General features: G+C 39.2%; 2 protein-coding genes across 2 annotated transcripts in view; both read right to left on the bottom strand.

Annotated features, from left to right (window-relative positions):
- The window catches only part of LOC311077729 (uncharacterized protein), a 136,855-nt gene that overhangs the window by 1,349 nt on the left and 113,263 nt on the right, over positions 1 to 22,243 (bottom strand). The window lies entirely within an intron of this gene.
- LOC311077725 (uncharacterized protein) lies at positions 2,850 to 7,535 on the bottom strand. The gene is made up of 7 exons (XM_084106338.1): positions 7,317 to 7,535; positions 6,890 to 7,207; positions 6,567 to 6,644; positions 4,643 to 4,720; positions 4,173 to 4,289; positions 4,055 to 4,089; positions 2,850 to 3,934 (listed from the first exon to the last, which is right to left on the bottom strand). The coding sequence occupies exons 1-7, from the start codon at positions 7,354 to 7,356 to the stop codon at positions 3,536 to 3,538; spliced, it is 1,065 nt and encodes a 354-aa protein (XP_083962464.1). The 5' UTR covers positions 7,357 to 7,535; the 3' UTR covers positions 2,850 to 3,535.

Genomic DNA, 22,243 nt, shown 5'->3' with positions numbered 1-22,243 from the left:
TGATTTGCACTGATTACTTTAAATGGAAAATATGTTAATGTTCATTCTAAAGACACTCTTATCCAAAGCAATTTGTACATTTTAATAACCGGGAGCAAACATCTGAGGACTGAACCTTCAGTCTTCAACAACTTTAACACATTTAATCTCAAAGGAATCATCTAATATATATAAATGACTTCAAGTACATTTAGAAGCACAATATTCAAGAAATAAGAGTCATAAAGAGCGACAGACAGAGGAACTGACCTGATTGTGGACTCAGTTCTGTTGTACTGAAAGATGACGGTGTTTTTGAAGAAGGGCTGATGGTTGAAACTTCAGTGGTCTTTTTATCTGAAGGGTCACAGGAAAGATCAACTTAAAACACTGACACTGAAGTTCATTTAAAATACATACAATCAATTTTAATCACTCTGTTTCTTGTTGTGCCAAAGAAATCCAGTAAAGTCACTTTAACGCACTACCAAGTCATAGTTATAGTGACAATTGGACCCTAATATGAAGTGTGACCAAAACATGGGAAATCTTTTCTTTGTACTTTTGTCAGTTAAATAAAGTTGAAACAGAATTAACAAATCACAGATTCTTCATTTGTATTGCATTTTACAAAATTATCCAACTTTTCTGGATCTGGGGTTGTACAAGATTAATGACTTGATCTCTCACTCTCAGCTTGTTTATATGCAGTTCATTTCTGCTATTAACAAATGTAATCACTTACCCAGTTTAACCTGCAACAAAATCTCTGAATAGACATCAAAAATAATCCCCTCCACAGCACACCAGTATTGGCCTTCATCCTCTGTTCTCAGATCAGTGATGGTGACGGTGAAAACTCTGGTCTTCTTGTCGTCAGTCAGAGAGAATCTCTCGTCTTTAGCTGGAGATCCTGATTCAACCATGATGTTTCTATATCCAATGATGGGACACTCCCCTTTACAAAAATACTTTGAATATGATTTATATCCAGATTTATATGAGCATCTGATGTCAACTCTCTCTCCTCTGTATCCAGTAATTGTCTGTGAAGCTCCAACAACAACAGCTGAAAACACAAATATCATTATATAGAGCTGTTATGTGTGAGCAAGAGACATAAGCAGGCCAGAATAATAACTTACAAATATCATCCATATGAGTCTGATGATCATGTGATAACAGAGGAAAAACAAGAGAAGATGTCAAACTCTGTGTAAAAGAGCTGAGAGTCTCAAACTCACCTGTACAGATGCTGGAAAAGAGCAGCAGGACGTCCAACATGATGAAATTTGACAAGCGTTTCGCTTAAATAAAAGAACAAATTCTGTGTGACAAACGTTACTGTCGTTCTCTTCAGTACTGAGAGAACAATGTGCGTCAGCAACTGAAATATATATTTCCTTCCCCTTCTGTCTCTCTAACCACATCCAGCTCTACAGGACATCAGTGATGATTCACCAAACTTTATTAAATATATAAGCAGTGTTTTACTCTGTGAGGAAGAGATGATCCACTTCATTATAAGAGGGAATGAGGATCTGTGACATTTACACAGTGTGTAAAATATGAGTGTTTCACACAGCGTTCCAGTGAACAACTCTTATAGAGTATATTAAATATAAATGATGAGATCAAAATAAAATATAAAAATATATAACAACTTCTCAAGTATCAGTTCTCTTCCTGTGTCATCGTCATAAGAAAGAAGAGTCTTACACTTGTAGTCCAGCCGGCAGTTCACATCACACTGATTCCCTTGACAAAAACACAATAGGATTTTCTCATAAGCTTCTGGATTATCGCAAAAAAAACAAGCTTTATGATCAACAAAAGTTCATGATACACGTTTCAGAAGAACACAACTTTTATGAATATTGAAGCCTAAATGCAGTCGCCAGAAGTGAAAAGCTAAAGGTAGGCTATAAACGAACTACATCACAGTCACATGACTTCAATGTCACCATCACTAAACTCTTTCAGTTTTGATCTAGAATCATTTTCCCTGAAGGTTTGAGTTAGAATAGTTTATAAAATCTCAATTATAAGCATATCGATGCTGTAAAAGCGCATTTACATGTTCGGCTGATGGCGTTTAATCTCCTCGACTGACTCTGTCGTCACATTTAGACACTTGTTAGCAACCGCCTTTTACAAGACATTTAACAGCTTCAATAAATCACGAGTGGGGAAATACTGATGTATTTTATGTCGTAGAATAAAGCGTGTCTTGAGCTTGTGTTCACCACAGACCTTATTTCAGCCATTTAACCAAAACCCATTTCAAAAACCCATTGACTTCGGGACGATGAAACCAGAAGTGCTAAAACTCGCTTCCAAGATTTGGCCAACAAACTGATGTCAAACCTGCACCTCTACAGCCATCTTACCCTGAGGGAACGTGAGGAGTTTCGGCACAGCGCCACCTAGTGTTGGCGGATAATGGAAAATTGATATTTTAGCCTATAAATATTTTGACCTTCAATAGTTTAATATCAAGCTGAATGACACCCAACTTTCCCATTTTGGCCATTTACTATTTTGTAGTAATATGATGTATTTTATGAACTCAATAGGATATTATTACGAAACTTGGTTTGTGTGATCATGTCCTGAAGGAGCCTGAGAAGATATAAAGAGCTGTGTAGTGTTTTATACAATATCTTGTCAGAGCTACTGCCTTTTGCACTTAAACTTCATCATTGCTCTGATTCTCTGCTTTCTTAATGTTGCCTCTTGTGTGAATTGCCTCATAATCGCTGCTTGCTGCTGTATTTTACATTTTTAATAGCTTTATTGAGCTGTAGATGAGGTGTGCCAAAGAATATTGAATTTTGTGTCATTTTTACATTTTATTTACATTATTTTTTTAGTTGTTAGTAACATTTATGGTTAGTATATACACTTTATAAACTGATAACAGTAAAAAATATATATATATTATCAGAAGTAAACGTAGAACAAACAGGCCGGGATCAAACACCAGCAAAAGAGATATCCAAGGCTGAACACAAACGGACACGCTAAAAAATTGCTGTAAAATTTACAGCAACTTACTGGCACTTTTGGTTGTAAAGCCTGTAAATGTACAAGAGTACTGTAAATCATAAACTACAATGAAACAGCACACCTGTAAAACCAGCAAAACAAGAGCAGCTGTGAATTTACAGTTCTTCAATGTAATCTTTACAGTATGTTACTGTTATTAATAATGCAAAGGCAGGCAGAGTTTCAGGGCAGGCAGCGAACAGAGTAGCGAGTATCCAGGCAAACAAAGCAGAGTCACAAAGGCAATAAGCAAAGGGTCGATCCGGTGAAAACAGTCCAGGGTCAATAACGAGGAAACAATGGAAACAGGGAAAACGCTCAGAAACGTCAAGACTTCGCAATGATGGAGTGGAGAGAGACTGAATAAATAGTCCGAATGATGAGCGGCAGGTGTGCAGATAACCAGTGCCAGGCACGGGTCATGGGGAACGGAGTTTAAATGGATAATGTCAATATTCGGGAGAGGGATCCCTCTGGAGGCGAGTAGGAGGAACCACAGAGGCTTGATTCATGACACAATGTCTGTGGACAGTATTTTTCTTTTATGGTTGATCACTGAATATATCAGACCCTCGTTTGTTGAGATGTTTTGTGGATGTGTTGAGATGTTTTGTGGATGTGTTGCTGTTACGTAGATCAGTTCTGTCCCGCTGTCCTGTGTTGCTTTAAGAGACTTTATATTGGCATAATAATCACCGGCTGTATTTGTCACCTGATTGGTCGAGTGGGTGTGACTGGGGTTTGAATCAGGCTGCCGATTGGTTACTGTGGCGTAAACAGGACAGACATTTGTGCAGTTGTTGAGGTGTGATGCAGGCGTCTGATTGGATGAGGATGCAGGCGTCTGATTGGAGGAAGATGTTACCATGGCGACATCACTGTTTGGAATCTCTTCATACATGTCAGTCTGAAAAACAACAGGTACATCAATAATTTACTAGTTAACATAGATTATCATCGTTTTGTTGATCAATAAACAATCATTTAACATGTCTGATCTTCTACAGGTAAAGATTTGAACACTCACCTCTGTATTTTGCTGCACGTTTTGCTGAAATAAAGCTGAATGGAGCATGAATAGAGAAAAAAGACAAATCAATTTCAACACTAAAAACAGGACTTTATAATCACAAACAAACTGTTACCTGTCCCAGATTTCCTCTTCCTCTTTTTCCAGATGATGAAGGTTCCAGAACACAGAGTCAGAACCAGCAGAACCGAACCCAGACCGCCAGCAACAGAAGCCAGATCTGAAGGCAACGCTAAACACATGATATTTACATGATGAAACACAAACTGATTCTGATTATACTGGAAAATCAACAATAACAAACTTATAACTAATATAAATTCATTTGATTATTGTTCCATTAGGAATATTGTAATATTGTAAATATACAGTTGTTATATTGTGTAACTGAAGTGAAACTGCAATGGTAAACCTCAACTCTACAGAAGAAAACACTTCTCTTTACGGTTGATGTCAAACCAAATTAACCACATGAAATCTGATATGTGCATCATTTTCTCCACAAATGTTCAAATCAATTTCCTTTCAAAGATTGATCATGTGATCAGAGAGTTGCATTGTGGGTAGTGTAGTTTGTGTGCTTACTAGTGTTTGTCTGATAGAGTTGAACTGTAGTATTTCCTGTTGTTGTTCTTGTTGTTTCAGTTTCTGTTTGATGAGTCTCTGACAGAGAGAAACACCAGTGACTGTGAATGTGCCGCTCATGCAGTGATATAATAACACATAATAATAATAGACAAACACACACTTAACACTGTTTGCTATTACTGCATATGAACAAATGTTGTGTTTTCTGTTCACATCACTGAATACTGATAATCACATTATAAATGTTGATTTATTAGACACTTTATTATCTGAACTGATACAGAGTCACTTTGGATAAAAGTCTCTGTCAAACCCACGTAAAGCTGGACTCATGTTATTACTGTCATTATGAGATGATTTTACTCAGAAACAGCAGAATAAAGAAAGTGCAGATCTGATGATCTGTGACGCTGCCTCTCTGCTTCGAGATTTATCTGTGTGTGAGAAAATGGACGTGTGAGAGTGTAGATGTCAGTGTGTGTGTGTGTGTGTGTGTGTGTGTATGTGAGAGTGTAGATGTCAGTATAAATACATATGATGTGTGGCGTGAGAAAGTGTCAATTGTGTGAGTCTCACAGTGAATGCATGAGAGTTGTTGTGCATGTGTATGGCGTTATTATCCAGTCAAATGTCGAGAGCGCATTATTGTAGCGCGAAAGTACATTAATAAAATTGCGCGAGCGCAAATCTCTCTGCTCGCGCGGGGAATATAAATGCGCGAGTGCGAATCTCTCTGCTCGCGCGCGGAATATAATACGCGAGCGCGAATCTCTCTGCTCGCGCGCGAGAACTGGGCACGCGCTCTCAGATACACGTTGCTCTTGTAAGAATTTTCCCTGGGCTCGCTCAGAGAATATGCCTGCACTTAAAACGTGTCTTCGCTTAAAGTAAGCATGTATGTGCTTAGACTGTGTCCCGTGCGTTCGCGCATGCCTAAGTACTCTTCTCGTCAATTTCTTTTTTTTTTTAAATAAATGCCAAGGTATCAAAAATATAACTTACATAGCAAAAATGTACAAATTACATACAACAGAATAAAGAAAGCAAAGCAGCATATATATATATATATATATATATATATATATATATATATATATATACACATACAAACATATATCCTGTATATGCTCATAAATAAATAATTAAAAACACAGAACAGAAAGCTTTAATGAAATAAATTAAAAAGTTGTTTATTGTCTTAAGAGCTTTAAGATTCTTAGATAACAAAATGCTTTGGATGTATTGTTGGACCTCTCTTCTAGAATAAGGGATTCTGCTGAGTGAATTTACTACGGTGAATGTGAAATTTTGCAAGGAACAATAATAGATTAATAATAAAATACTCATTAAATTTAGCTTTTTGTATATTAAAGAAACCAAACAGTACATTCTTAAAAAGCATTAAAGCAAAGAGAAATCTGGAAGCAGAAAATTCAACCCAAAATAACTGTGTGTGAGGACAATCCCAGAAGATATGAAGAGCTACATTTAATGAGTATTTTATTATTAATCTATTATTGTTCCTTGCAAAATTTCACATTCACCGTAGTAAATTCACTCAGCAGAATCCCTTATTCTAGAGAGAGGTCCAGAGAGATTTGCGCTCGCGCATTATATTAATGTACTTTCGCGCTACAATAATGCGCTCTCGACATTTGACTGGATAATAACGCCATACATGTGATGTCAGTGTGTGTGTGTGTATGTGTGTGTGTGTGTGTGAGTGTGAGTGCAGATGTCAGTGTGTGTGTGTGTGTGTGAGTGCAGATGTCAGTGTGTGTGTGTGAGAGTGCAGATGTCAGTGTGTGTGTGTGAGTAAGTGCAGATGCCAGTGTGTGTGTGAGAGTGCAGATGTACGTGTGTGTGCGTGTGTGTGAGAGAGTGCAGATGTCAGTGTGTGTGCGTGTGTGTGTGTGTGTACCTGTGCTGGTGTGTTCAGTGCTGCTATATGGACTAATGCTGGTTGTTGAGATCTGGACGCGTGTCTTTGTCTTTGGAGCTGAGAAATGAAGAAGAGCGTCACGCCATAATAAATATATTCATAAAACAATAAACATGAATGATGAAGTAGATTGGTGTTAAAGCTGCAGTCCGTAACTTTTTTTGTGTTCAAAATTTACTAAATTTATAGACACAAACAGAGAGAAGGAGCTCCGGCTCAATGTTCTTCAGACGCAGCAGTTTATTAACCTCTAGAGCGGCAGAAGTTACGGACTGCAGATTTAAGTGTTGAATATCAGGCACCTCTGATCACATTTAGCTGGATATCTGTGTAGTGTCCATATCCAGCTTTACATCCGTACAGTCCAGCATCTTCCATCTTCAGGTCACTGATGGTCACTGTAAATGATCTGGTCTGAGGATTATCCTTCAGTGTGAATCTGCCCTTGATCACTGAGGACTCTCCTCCATCAGATCGTAGTATAAGGACACGGTCTGCGTAAACTCCTCTGTAGAAGTATTTGTAAGAGTTTTCATATCCTTCTAGATAAGGGCACGTAATGATCACTCGTCGTCCCTCTGTTCCACTCACTGTAATGCCCTCAGACAGTGAACTGCTCACTGCACACACACACACACACACACACACACTGCTTTACTCATGTACACTGATAACATACACCATAATGTTAGATAATAAACACTTTTAGTAGAGATCTTCAGCTCTTACCCGTCAGCAGAAACACACAAACTATCAGTGGAAACTTCATTTCTTCATCAGTTCAGTTCAGAAAATCAGTCTGAAACTCTCAGTAGTTCCTCACACGACTCTCTGAAACTCAAACAGCAATAATACTGCTCTCATCTATATGTGGAGAGTAAAATAATACGCTTGTTTCTCTTCTAACGTGTTGAGAGTCAAACTCATACTGTTCACTGACTGTGTGTCCGTGTTTTCATGTGGCGTTAGGTGTGAAAACGCCTCTCAGTTTTGACCAGGAAATGAACTGTGAATTCATCAACCACAACCTGTTTCTGTTCTGTCTTTAACATGTTTGAGTGCTTTCTGTTGCCCTTTTGCTCTTTTTCTACTTCTATTTTTTTATATATATTTTCAAGACATGTTAATTACATGTTAAGCATCACCTACTCATAGGAAAAAATGTCAAACATATGAAGGAAACAATCATTGTCAAACTCTGAATGAAAAATACATGAGATGAAGAAGAAATGTTTGTTAGGGGTGTTTTCTGTGGTAATCGACAGCATGGAGAAACACTGTTGTTTACAGAAACTATAAATGATACAGAATATTTCTTGAACATTAAAATCACTCTCTCCATCATATGAGCTCTGGGAGAAGAGTTGCATTGTGGGAAACGTAGTGTGTTTAGCTGAAGCCTCAAAGCACTTCCTGTGGCTGTAGTTTCACTTCCTGTTTGGCAAGTGTGAGCCGAAGACATCACATGATTAACTGAAGCTAAAGGCCTCCTAATATTATAATGATAAAGAAATATAATGATTTCTTAAAGGGATACTTCACCTCTGGAAAGATGAATGTGTATTTAAAATGGGTCATTTATCCAGAAAATGTATTTTTGGCTTATGTGGATGAAAGGCAACAACTCCCAGAATGTCACTCCCAAGCCACGCCTACCGGTAAGAGAGCGCTAGGTAGGGATAATACGGAATCGTCCCATATTTGACATATTAAAGTCTTGTTCCGTATTGAACTGATACAGAACGCACTTTGTTCCGTATTTTTGAGAATCAATTCAGTGCAAATCCATGACAGACACATTATAGCTTCTAATATATGTCAGACTATGAACGAAGACAAGAAAAAAACCCGACGGTGCGGTAGATATTAATTTCTCCCCGTTTGTCTATGATCAGCGTAGCGTTTTTAATACTGTTGTGTTTATTTTTCTTCAAATGCAGTCTAAGCCGAAGAGTTTTGAATGATATATTTTGTATTTGTTTAAGTTAAAAATAAAACGTATTATAAACTAAACAAATCCATGGTTCATTGTTGGCAAAATGACCATGATAGCCTTTATATTTCACATCTATGTGGTTCAGTCTGTATATTGATTAGGCCTACTTTGCTATTCTATAAATATATAGGCCTAATAAGTTGTAGGCCTATTATAATATGCTTTAATGTATGAAATATATTTATCTAAATATCAATTAGTTTCCAAAATATTCACCAGAAGTCATCATTTCATGGGTTATTTTAAAAAAAATTCTTCCGTGGGGGCATGTCATCATCCCCCCCCCCTTCCCCCCCCCCCCCCCCCCCCCCCCCCCACTCGATTACCACAGAAAACACCCCTAGCACACATTTCTTCTTCATCTCATGTCTTTTTCATTCAGAGTTTGGCAAGGATTGTTTCCTTAAAATGTTTGACATTTTTTCCTATGAGTGGATGATGCTTAACATGTAATTAACATGTCTTGAAAATGTATATAAAAAATAGAAGTAGAAAAAGAGCAAAAGGGCAACAGAAACACTTAAACATGTTAAAGACAGAACAGAAACAGGTTGTGGTTGATGAATTCACAGTTCATTTCCTGGTCAAAACTGAGAGGCATTTTCACACCTAACGCCACATGGAAACACAGAGATCACAGTTTCTCATCACGAGAGACAAGAAACAAGCGTATTATTTTACTCTCCACTGATAGATGAGAGCAGTATTATTGCTGTTTGAGTTTCAGAGAGTCGTGTGAGGAACTACTGAGAGTTTCAGACTGATTTTCTGAACTGAACTGATGAAGAAATGAAGTTTCCACTGATAGTTTGTGTGTTTCTGCTGACGGGTAAGAGCTGAAGATCTCTACTAAAAGTGTTTATTATCTAATATTATGGTGTATGTTATCAGTGTACATGGCTTTTACTTCCTGCTTTGCTACTGGTCGGACGCTTTTGCCTACTGCTCCGCACTTTGCTCTATCGCTTTCGTTATTATTACATTTTATCACCTAATTTTAACTTCAGTGAATCAGCACAGTGCTCAGAACGCTTGGATTACTATAAAAAAGCAGAATTAGTTTCATTCCTTCAGAATTCACTGAAGCTTACATTCCGAGGAAGAGAAAACTGAACTGCTTACATTCCGGCGGAAGAGAAAACATTCACAAGGATAAGAGAAAATGCGTCCTTTTGATTCTACTTGCTGTACTAACTGCCAAAAACTTTTACAAAGGATTACAGTTCTTGAAACAAAGCTAATGGTAGGATCAAACCAGACGGAACCCACAACAGAGTTTCATCATGGACAAATACAGCGCACAGCCGGTGAGTGTCATGAATTTAATGCTCCTCAACAGAACATACCTAGTGCAGAGAAACAAGCCGATCGACCTACAAACCGTTGGTACAAAGAGGGGGCAAAACCCAAAAATAGAGGCATTAGACTCTCTCAGGCAAAAATAGTTTCATCTACACCATACACAGCTACAAGGATTACAAACACTGGTCGTCTTCCACAACCTATTCATCTTAAGAACAGATTTGAAGTATTATTGAATGAGGAATGCTCAAATTTGTTAAATGTGGATGAACACAGACAGCCAGGAGCTCACTCTGATACTAACAGGCGCTCAAGGTCAAGCAGACAGCGGCACTCAGCTCAGAGCGCAGCCGAGGTCAAAACATTGATAGTTGGGGACTCTACGATCAGAGATATCAGCTCGAAAGATACAACTACATGCTGCCTTCCACAAGCAACAACCTCTGACGTAAACAGAGAAATTCAAAACATTTTGATGAAACATAAGACTGCAAATCGACTCATCGTTCATGTGGGGAAGAATGATATCCATAAAGAGCAGTCAGAACAGCTTAAGAAGGATTTCAATGAACTTTTTGAAACACTCAAAAGACTGAAAGTACAAACGTTCATCAGTGGACCACTTCCAGCTAGAGGAAGTAACAGGTTCTCACGGTTGCTTGGGCTTAATTCATGGCTGCAAAAAACCTGTAATATAAAAGGAGTGAACTTCATAGACAACTTTAATCTTTTCTGGAATCAGAGGCCACTGTTTCAACAAAATGGCCATCTTCCAAACAAACTGGGTTCAAGAGTGCTAAAGGACAATATCCTTTTCTCCCTTCATCATCCTTCTGCCAATCCAATCAACCAGAATGGCACACACTCACCTGGACACAGTTTGAATGACCACAGGACTTCACTTCAGGACTTGAATGGACATGCGGCTGACACATCTCACAAAGACAATGATAACACCATGCAGCCAAAACATCTTCTGCTCACGGACACAACTTCAGCTGAGCCCTGCCCACTGAGCTCACCAGAGTCAGACTGTGACATATTAGAAATGTCACAAGATTCAGCTCCCAAGGACAGCATATTACAGCCTCGAATAACAACAGATTCAGCACCCAAGAATGACCAGGGAAGCCAGGACAGCATATTACAGCCTCCAAAAACAACAGATTCAGCACCCAAGAATGACCAGGGAAGCCAGGACAGTACATTACAGCCACCAGTAACAACAGATTCAGCACCCAAACACGACCAGAAAAGCCAAGACAGCATATTACAGCCTCCATTAACACCACAGCCACTCTCACCGCTATCACTATCTCCTACATCCCCATTGATGTGTTTCTCAGAGAAAATGGAAAAACTAGTGTATGCTGGAACCCAATTCGCTGGAAGCCCCCAGATATCAACCAGAAAAACATCACTACCACCAAAGTCTATGGGCGCAGCTCGCCCTCTCCCCCCTCCCCCTCTTCCTCCTCCTCGAGCATTAAGGCCCCTTCCACAACGCCAGGGCCCACAACTTCCACCGTCTGCTAGAGGTGTTACAAAATCAACCAATACCAGCTCCAAGTGATTTGTGCCGGGTCCCCGCTGTGATAACAGTAACTTTCTCAAATGTTTACAGAACAAGCGGGAACCCAGTGTTCCTGTATCATCTGTTCATTCACATGTTAGAAAGTCTAAGGCCTTTAAAAGCCGTACAGCAAACCCATCTAATCTGGTGCCTATCACACGACAAACTAAGATTGTGGACACAAAAAGCAAGACTGTTAAGTTAGCACTTTTAAACATCCGCTCACTTAAAAATAAATCACTTCTAGTCAATGACTTTATAAGCACATACAACCTGGACTTTATATTTCTAAATGAAACTTGGCTAGAAGACAGCTGCAGTGCAACAATCCTCAATGAAACATCTCCTCCGAACTTTACCTTTATGAGTGTCTCCAGAGCTGGAAGGAGAGGTGGGGGTGTAGCTGCTCTTTTTAAAGATGTCTATCAATGTAAGCAAATATCATTTGGTAATTACCCGTCTTTCGAACATCTGGGTATTGTGTTAAAAGGTGCTCCACGGATTTTACTTATCACTATTTACAGGCCTCCAAAATACTCTTCAGCCTTTGCTGAAGACTTTACAGAACTGTTATCAATAATTTCCTCAGAGTTTGACAGTTTCACTATTGCTGGAGATTTTAACATTCACATAGATAATGCAGAAAATAATATGACAAAAGAAATCAATACTGTTTTAAAAACTTTTGATCTGATTCAACATGTACATGGGCCCACACACAATCGTGGACACACTCTAGATTTACTTATCAGTAAGGGTCTAAACATTTCATTGAATGATATTAAGGATGTCGCACTCTCTGATCATTACTGTATTTTCTTTGATTTATTGATCTCTCCTGCCATTGAAGTTAGATCTGTGTCTGTCAAGAAGAGATGCCTAAATGAGAACACTAGTGTACTATTTATGAAGGCCATATCCCTAAGACCGAGCATATCTGCTGACTCGGTTGATTCTCTCCTTGATTCTTTTAACTCAAAGGTTAAAAATGTAATTGATGATATTGCTCCTGTGAAAGTCAGGAAGAATGGTAAACAAAAAGCACCTTGGAGAAACTCAACAGCAGTGCAAATTATGAAAAGACAATGCAGAAAATCAGAGCGCATGTGGCGAAAGACAAAACTTGTAATCCACTATAACATCTATAGAGACACCATTCGTGCTTTCAATATGGAACTAGGCAAAGCTAGACAGACTTTCTTCTCCAATATCATAAACAGAAACCTAAATAATACTCGAAATCTCTTCGCTACTGTCGACAGACTAACAAATCCCCCAAGCGAGATTCCCAGTGAAATGCTCTCCGACAGCAAGTGTAGTGAGTTTGCTACCTTTTTCTCTGAGAAAATCAATAATATTAGAAAGGTGATCAGCACATCCTTGAGTTGCGCTGGGGTCAGTCAGATCAGACTTCAACCTGAGAAAGTAGTTACTATGTCTGATTTTGAAGAAATTGATGGCAAAATTCTGAAAGAAACCGTTCAGCACCTTAAAACATCAACCTGCGCCCTTGACACACTTCCCACATCTTTTTTTAAAAGTGTGTTAGACTGTTTAGAAGCAGATCTCATAGAAGTGGTAAATGCCTCACTTTTCTATGGAAGTTTTCCAAACTCCCTTAAAACTGCTGTTGTCAAACCCCTCCTGAAAAAGAGCAATCTGGATAAGACTATATTAAGCAACTATAGACCGATCTCAAATCTTCCTTTCACAGGCAAAATCATTGAAAAAGTTGTCTTCAACCAGCTGAACAAATTCTTAAACTCAAATGGATACTTTGATAATTTTCAATCTGGCTTCCGATCGCATCACAGCACAGAGACGGCGCTCATTAAGATAATAAACGATATTCGCTTAAATACAGATTCAGGCAAATTATCAGTGCTGGTTCTACTCGACCTCAGTGCTGCATTTGACACTGTCGATCACAAAATACTTCTAGACAGGCTGGAAAACTGGGTGGGGTTTTCTGGGACAGTTCTAAAATGGTTCAGGTCATACTTAGATGGGAGAGGTTATTATGTGAGTATAGGTGACCATAAGTCTGAGTGGACGCCCATGACATGCGGAGTCCCTCAAGGCTCAATTCTTGCGCCACTCCTGTTCAACCTGTACATGCTCCCAATGAGCCAAATAATGAGAAAGAACCAAATCTCTTACCACAGCTATGCAGACGACACACAGATCTACTTAGCCCTATCGCCTAATGATTACAGCCCCATTGACTCTCTGCTTCAATGCATTGATGAAGTCAACAGCTGGATGTGCCAAAACTTTCTACAGTTAAACAAAGACAAAACTGAAATCATTGTGTTTGGAAACAAAGATGAAGTTCTCAAGGTGAACGCATACCTTCACTCTAAAGGTCAAACAACTAAAAATCAGGTCAAGAATCTTGGTGTGTCTTTAGAGTCAGACCTTAGTTTCAATAGTCATGTCAAAGCAATAACTAAATCAGCATACTATCATCTGAAAAATATTGCAAGAATTAGATGCTTTGTTTCCAATCAAGACTTAGAAAAACTAGTGCATGCTTTCATCACCAGCAGGGTGGATTATTGTAATGGACTCCTCACTGGCCTTCCCAAAAAGACCATAAGACATTTGCAGCTCATACAGAACGCTGCAGCCAGGATTCTTAGCAGAACCAGAAAATATGATCATATCACACCAGTCCTCAGGTCATTACACTGGCTGCCAGTTACTTATAGGATTGATTTTAAAGTATTATTACTAGTATATAAATCATTCAATGGCCTAGGACCTCAATACATTGCAGATATGCTCACGGAATACAAACCCAACAGATTACTCAGATCATTAGGATCACATCAGCTAGAAGTTCCAAGAGTTCACTCTAAGCAAGGAGAGTCTGCTTTTAGCTATTATGCCAGCCGCAGCTGGAACCAGCTTCCAGAGGAGATCAGATGTGCTCCTACATTAGTCACATTCAAATCCAGACTCAAAACACATCTGTTTAACTTTGCATTTAATGAATGAGCACTGTGTCACTGTTTGTCCGACTGTTTATACTGTGTCTTATTTTAGTCTTTATTCTAAACTGTTTTAATTATTTTTAGTTCTTTCTCGTTTCTTTATTAAGTTGGCTTGAGAGAGCCAACTTAGTGATATTGTACTTAAACTTATTATTATTAAGTTGGCTTGAGAAAGCCAACATATTGAAATCCTATTTAAACTTATTAAGTTGGCTTGAGAGAGCCAACATATTGAAATCCTATTTAAACTTATTAAGTTGGCTTGAGAGAGCCAACATATTGAAATCCTATTTAAACTTATTATTATTATTATTATTATTATTAAGTTGGCTTGAGAGAGCCAACATATTGAAATCCTATTTAAACTTATTATTAAGTTGGCTTGAGAGAGCCAACATATTGAAATCCTATTTAAACTTATTATTATTAAGTTGGCTTGAGAGAGCCAACATATTGAAATCCTATTTAAACTTATTATTATTATTAAGTTGGCTTGAGAGAGCCAACATATTGAAATCCTATTTAAACTTATTATTATTATTATTATTATTATTAAGTTGGCTTGAGAGAGCCAACATATTGAAATCCTATTTAAACTTATTATTATTAAGTTGGCTTGAGAGAGCCAACATATTGAAATCCTATTTAAACTTATTATTAGTGGTGCTTGCTGAAAGCAAGGCATCACTATTGTTATTGCTCATACTTATTATTAGTGGTGCTTGCTGAAAGCAAGGCATCACTATTGTTATTGCTCATACTTATTAGTGGTGCTTGCTGAAAGCAAGGCATCACTATTGTTATTGCTCATACTTATTATTATTCTTTTTCTTATTATTATTCCGGACAAAAGTTTGGCGCGTAACTCGCCCCGCACTGTTTGTCACAGACCCATGAATGAGGTGTCAAATCGACCGGCTCATTAAGGAGAGGTGTGCTATGACTTTTATAAGCGATCGGGGGTGCGGTGTTCACCCCAGGGGCGAAAAAGCGGCCCAAAAAGTTCCATTGACTTAACATTGCAACGAACTTTGAGAACTCATAGCTCTGAGCGAGAATTTCACAGAAATGTGTGATTTGCCACATTTGAAGAGGCTGACAGGCTCTGTAAGAACATACCTCACAATGGGGTAAAAGTTGCACCCCTGGGGGGCAGGAGCGTCCCAAAGTTGCCCCATTGACTTACTATGGGGAAGGAATGTCCCGTGAAACACACATGCTTTTCCTACTATGGTAAATTGCATAGGGATTTTGTAATGAACGTAGCTCTGGATCACAGTGTCATAGAGACAAGGGGGCGGGCTCATTTTACTCAGACGACCAATCAGTCTCTCAGGATCATTGTGAAGCTATCAAGCCACGCCCTAGCAACCATTTAGAGCACCTTAGCAACAAGTCCCATAGACTTCCATTGAAAGAGTTCAAAGGGATATCTCCGGACTGAATTGTCATAGAAACTTGAGGGTGGTCTCGTTTGACTTGGGACAGCAAACAGCCAATCATGAATCACCTCAACTCTTCCTAGCCCCTCCCTAGCAACCATTGTCGAGCACCTTAGCAACCAAAATCCTAGAGGGATATCTTCTATTCTGAATGTCACAGAGCCATGGGAGTTGGTTTATATCATTCATAGTGACAAGAAGCCTTTGCAGTTTCATCATTGGCAGCTGTCAAGTAACTCCATAGCAACCAAACAGAGTACCCTAGCAACCAAATTCCAAAGAGGGATATCTTCTATTCTGAATGTCACAGAGGCATGGGAGCTGGTTTATACCATACATACTGACAAGCAGCCTTTGGAGTTTCATCATTGGCAGCTGCCAAACCACTCCATAGCAACCAAACAGAGTACCCTAGCAACTATTTAGCAATACCTCTATCTCTGTATCAGAACATTGTATAGAGATGGGGGTTGGTTTATATCATTCATAGTGACAAGAAGCCTTTGGGGTTTCATGATTGGCAGCTGCCAAGCCACTCCCTAGCAACCAAACAGAGTTCCCTAGCAACCGTTTTGCAAGACCTATATCTCTGCATCAGAACATCGTATAGAGATGGGGGTTGGTTTATATCTTTAATACTGACAAGAAGCCTTTGCAGTTTCATCATTAGCAGCTGCCAATCAACTCCATAGCAACCAAACAGAGAACCCTAGCAACCAAAATCCAAAGAGGGATATCTTCCATTCTGAATGTCACAGAGGCATGGGAGTTGGATTATACCATTCATAGTGACAAGAAGCCTTTGCAGTTTCATCATTGGCAGCTGCCAAGCCACTCCCTAGCAACCATTGTCGAGCACCTTAGCAACCAAAACCATAGAGGGACATCTTCCATTTTGAATGTCACAGAGGCATGGGAGTTGGTTTATATCATTCATACTGACAAGCAGACTTTGGAGTTTCATGATAGGCAGTTGCCAAGCCACTCCATAGCAACAAAACAGAATGCCCTAGCAACCAAACTTCAAAGAGGGATATCTTCCATTCTGAATGTCACAGATGCATGGGAGTTGGTTTATATCATTCATAGTGACAAGAAGCATTTGCAGTTTCATCATTGGAAGCTGTCAAGCAACTCCATAGCAACCAAACAGAGTACCCTAGTAACCAAAATCCAAAGAGGGATATCTTCCATTCTGAATGTCACACAGGCATGAGAGTTGGTTTATATCATTCATACTGACAAGCAACCTTTGGAGTTTCATGATAGGCAGTTGCCAAGCCACTCCATAGCAACAAAACAGAATGCCCTAGCAACCAAACTTCAAAGAGGGATATCTTCCATTCTGAATGTCACAGAGACATGGGAGTTGGATTATATCATTCATACTGACAAGAAGCCTTTGGAATTTCGTCATTGGCAGCTGCCAAGCCACTCCCTAGCAACCATTGTCGAGCACCTTAGCAACCAAAATCCAAAGAGGGATATCTTCCATTCTGAATTTCACAGAGGCATGGGAGTTGGTTTATATCATTCATAGTGACAAGAAGCCTTTGCAGTTTCATCATTGGCAGCTGCCAAGCCACTCCCTAGCAACCAAACAGAGTACCCTATCAACCAAAATCCAAAGAGGGATATCTTCCATTCTGAATGTCACAGAGGCATGGGAGTTGGTTTATATCATTCACAGTGACAAGACGCCTTTGCAGTTTCATCATTGGCAGCTGCCAAGCAACTCCATGGCAACCAAACAGAGTACCCTAGCAACCAAAATCCAAAGAGGGATATCTTCCATTCTGAATGTCACAGAGGCATGGGATTTGGTTTGAATCATTCATACTGACAAGCAGCCTTTGGAGTTTCATGATTGGCAGCTGCCGAGCCACTCCTTAGCAACCAAACAGAGGACCCTAACAACCGTTTATCAAGACCCATGTCTCTGCATCAGAACATCGTATAGAGATGGGGGTTGGCTCTTTTGTTTTGGTTGGGAAAAAGTCTGTAACTATCACCATGGTAACTGAATTCACACCCTAGCAACCGTTTAGAGCCACCTAGCAACCATATTGCAACATATAGAAGCCATATTTCAGCTCCACAACATCGTACAGACATGGTTGTTGGCTCGAATGCAATCATGTACAACACCCTAGCAACCAAGTGGAGAGTTTTGCCACTGCAAGCACCACTTCACATTTTCTTCAGGAAATGTACATTCTAGTTAGTGGTGCTTTTTTGAAAGCATCACTATTGTTATTGCTCATACTTATTATTCTTTTTATTATTATTCTGGACAAAGTTTGGCGCGTAACTCGCCCCGCACCATTTGTCACAGACCCCTGAGTGAGGTGTCAAATCGAGCAGCTCATTGAGGAGAGGTGTGCTATGACTTTTCTAAGCGATCGGGTGTACGATGTTCGCACAGCGGACGAAAAAGCGGCCAAAAAAGTCCCATTGACTTTACATGGGGAGTTCTAAAAACATTTGAATCCCAACTGCCGTTTTCACACACACAGATTCCAAAGGGCCTGACAGCCCTGCGTCTCTCCCTCTCTCTCTCCCTCAGAGGATTTATATTATCAAGCAGCCAATAAGTAATTTCCTAAAATCTTCATAGCCACACCCTAGCAACCAGTTTCAGCACCCTAGCAACCACTAAGAGCTCCCTAGCAACCACCCTAAACCCCAAATTTTTTTTTTTTACATTTTTTTGTATTTTTTAACGCAATATTACACTCGTGGCCTTGCGATATTGCTCCATGCTTGTGCCTATTCGGCCATAGGCACGAGGCCACAGGCCGAGTGCCGTACTGAAGGCACTCGCAACCACCCAGAACACCCTAGCAACTGCTTTTTTAAAAAGAATTATAGCAATATTACACTCGTGGCCTTGCGAAATTGCTCCATGCTTGTGCCTTTTCGGCCATAGGCACGAGGCCGCAGGCCGAGTGCCGTACATAAGGCACTCGCAACCACCCAGAACACCTAGCAACTGACTAGCAACACCATAGCAACCACCCAGAACACCCTAGCAACCACCTAGCAACGCCCTAGCAACCACCAAGAATACCCTAGCAACTGCCTAGCAACCACCAAGAATACCCTAGCAACTGCCTAGCAACCACCCAGAACACCTTAGCAACTGCTTTTTTGTTATTTTTTAAAGCAATATTACACTCGTGGCCTTACGAAATCGCTCCATGCTTGTGCCTATTCGGCCATAGGCACGAGGCCGCAGGCTGAGTGCCGTACTGAAGGCACTCGCAACCACCCAGAACACCCTAGCAACTGCCTAGCAACCACCCAGAACACCCTAGCAACAGCCTAGCACACCCTAGCAACCACCTAGCAACCACCAAGAATACCCTAGCAACCGCCTAGCAACCACCCAGAACACCTTAGCAACTGCCTAGCAACACCATAGCAACCACCCAGAACACCCTTGAAACCACCTAACAACCACCCAGAACACCTTAGCAACCCTATTCATTTTGTAATCATAATGGTCGCCTGAGGGCGCTCAACGACCATGTCATCTGTGAGTGTGAGTTTCTAACAAACTAAAAAAAAACCTTTACAATAAATACATTACATAATTTACCATTGTTAATGTTTTTTTTTGTTTTTTTTATAGTATTTAATGATTATACACACATTAAGCATAATTAACCAATTCAATCGATGAAACTACAAAGGTGGCACAGAGGTATAATTACAAAATAAAGTCATTATGATTGTTATTAATATTATTTTATAAACTAAGTAACATGTAAGGTAAAAGTAGTTTAATCACGTGAATACGTGTGACAAAGCTGTTTCTGTGACAGCTCGAGCTCTCCTACACACCGTGTATCAGGTCCGAATTCACTCACTTCAGTTCGTTCATTCCTTGCAGATAATGCACTCAGATGCCATAAGGATTAGTGAATGAGTGAACGAGTGAGTTTCGGACACAGCTATTTTACATCATTCACTCCTTGCATATATAGTGCACTTAAATTCCACACGCTATAGGGATTAGTGAATGAATGAACGAGTGAGCGGTAAGTAACTCTATAATCCCGAGTCATAGATTTGTTCACAATGAACGAATCGTTCATGGCCGATTCACCACTAGAAGGTTCGATTCTATTGGTTGCTCAATCAAAGCTCGCCGCTGATTGGCTGCGAGATCGACTTCACTGGAGCAGAGCTGGTCAACTGTCCCATTATTCTCTTGAGGTGAGTGGAGACGGTTGTTTTCAAATATGCTGTTTTATAAAGCCTTCTATTGTCAAATGCAGCTCTTTGTTTGAATTAAATGAAGGTAATATTATTCGTATTGTAATGAGTTGTAGTTAATTTTTAAAAAGCGTTTTTGTTTGCACTGAAGCTACCTTTTTCTAAGGGTAATATGATACGTTATGTCTACACTTCAATCTTTGTGTTAAAGCGTAACATGATATTTTTTTACGTGTCTGATGGATATTACGTCATTTGGTTTTTGTTGTTTGTGTAGCTTACAATAGCTTAATTACTGCGTGAGGAGTGTGTTATTTTGGCGCTTAGTTTAAGCTAAAGCATGGTAGATTAAATGTAATGTACAATACTTCTGGTAACTGTTACTCTGTTGTTTTAATGCATATGGACGCAGAAATATCATAATGAAAATTGTCGATTGATGCAGGTCAAACGCAGCGTCAGAGTTTCCTCATGTAATCAAAGGCAGTTAGATTAACGTTAGTCACCGGTGATGAAATCCGGTGAGACTGATAGAATTCTCTAATCATAAACCACAAAGTGTAAATATAATGTATGTAACGTTAAGAAATTATTTTTTCTCTGTATTTAGCTTTTAATATAACGGGAGTTCCATGAGTGTTTTACTGGTATTTCTCAAGAGTGAGTTGATAACATTGCTTTTCGCGCCTTGCGGTCACGTGCTTCATGTTAGCAGCTAAAGTTACACAAATCCGCGTTTACAATCTGTTTGAATTGGTTTCAAGTAGGATAGACACCAGCTTCACTATATTTGCAGCCTTTTGGTCAATATTAAAGCATGATGTGACGCATAACGCATCGATTACTATGTTGACGAGATTCACAGTATTTTGAGGAGTGGTGAAGAGACAAAATGAATATGTTTTTCTTCAGATATTCCTTATTGTGGGTCGGCCTCAGAACCGACCAAATACCTTGAGTGTAACTTTTATCAATTAAAAATAAATTCACTATATTTTAGTTAAGTTATATTTAGAATATATTTTATGGTACTAAAGAATTATAATCAAATAATGTCGATTGGTGCATTAACGTTACATCAGTGTTCATGGCTATCAAATGCAAAGTTGAGCACTATAGCCAATATAATTCTCTAATCATAAACCACAAAGTGCAAATATAATGTATGTAAGAAATTCATTTTGCACTGTAACGTTAGATAGACAGCTGTGTTTCTGGGTTTTTCCTACATTGAATTTTTTTTAGCCTTATTTGATCGGTGAGTGATGACTGCTGCGGTTGTGAAAGTGCGCGCACTGAGAGAGAGAGAGAGAGAGAGCGAGCGAGAGAGAGAGAGAAGAGCCCCGGCGGCGCGCGCGCACTCTCACGTCTTCAAAGCGATGTCTTGTTCTCTCCCTCGCGCAATTTATCAAAATCAAATGATACGATGGTAAAAGGTCGAAAGAACAAAGTTTTACGTCGAGCATTCTGAGATTTTTTTCCCCTGAAATACCACTGGGTGTGAATTCTGCTGGAAAAAAAAACCCGTTGCCTTATTTTCTCTGAAAAGCGTTCCTCACATTCAAATGACATAAAACACACTTTCAGTAAACTATTCAGTGATGAAATGTGTTCAATCTTGTGCGATGTCCTAACTGCTGGGATAATCAACGCGTATCCGACTAGCAAACTAATGACTCTTTTGAACCGATTCACTTTAATGAATTGTTAAAACAATTGATCTGTCCAACACTGAACTCACAAGACGTCTGAATCGGTGTATAACAGACCGGTAACACTTTACAATAAGGTTCCATTTATCAAACTCTTGTTAAAGGACAAGTTCGGTATTTTACACTTAAAGCCCTGTTTACAACATTAACTATTAATAAACTAGTAATCTTTGTCAATGTTAATTTCACCATTTACTAGTAGCCTACATTATTGAAATCAAAAGTTGTATTTGGTAACATTAGTAAATGCACTGTGAAGAAACATGAACAAACAATGAAAAGCTTTATTTTTATTAACTAAGATTAACAAAGATTAATAGATACAGGAACAAATGTATTATTCATGGTTAGTTCATGTTAGTTAGCCTAAAACATGAACTAATGTTAAATCAAACCATACTGTAAAGTGTTACA

The sequence above is a fragment of the Abramis brama genome, assembly GCF_963993115.1.
Source record: "Abramis brama genome assembly, chromosome: 2".
Taxonomy (NCBI): domain Eukaryota; kingdom Metazoa; phylum Chordata; class Actinopteri; order Cypriniformes; family Leuciscidae; genus Abramis; species Abramis brama.
Note: the sequence above shows the minus strand (reverse complement) of the source record. Positions and strands in the feature narration are given on the sequence as shown.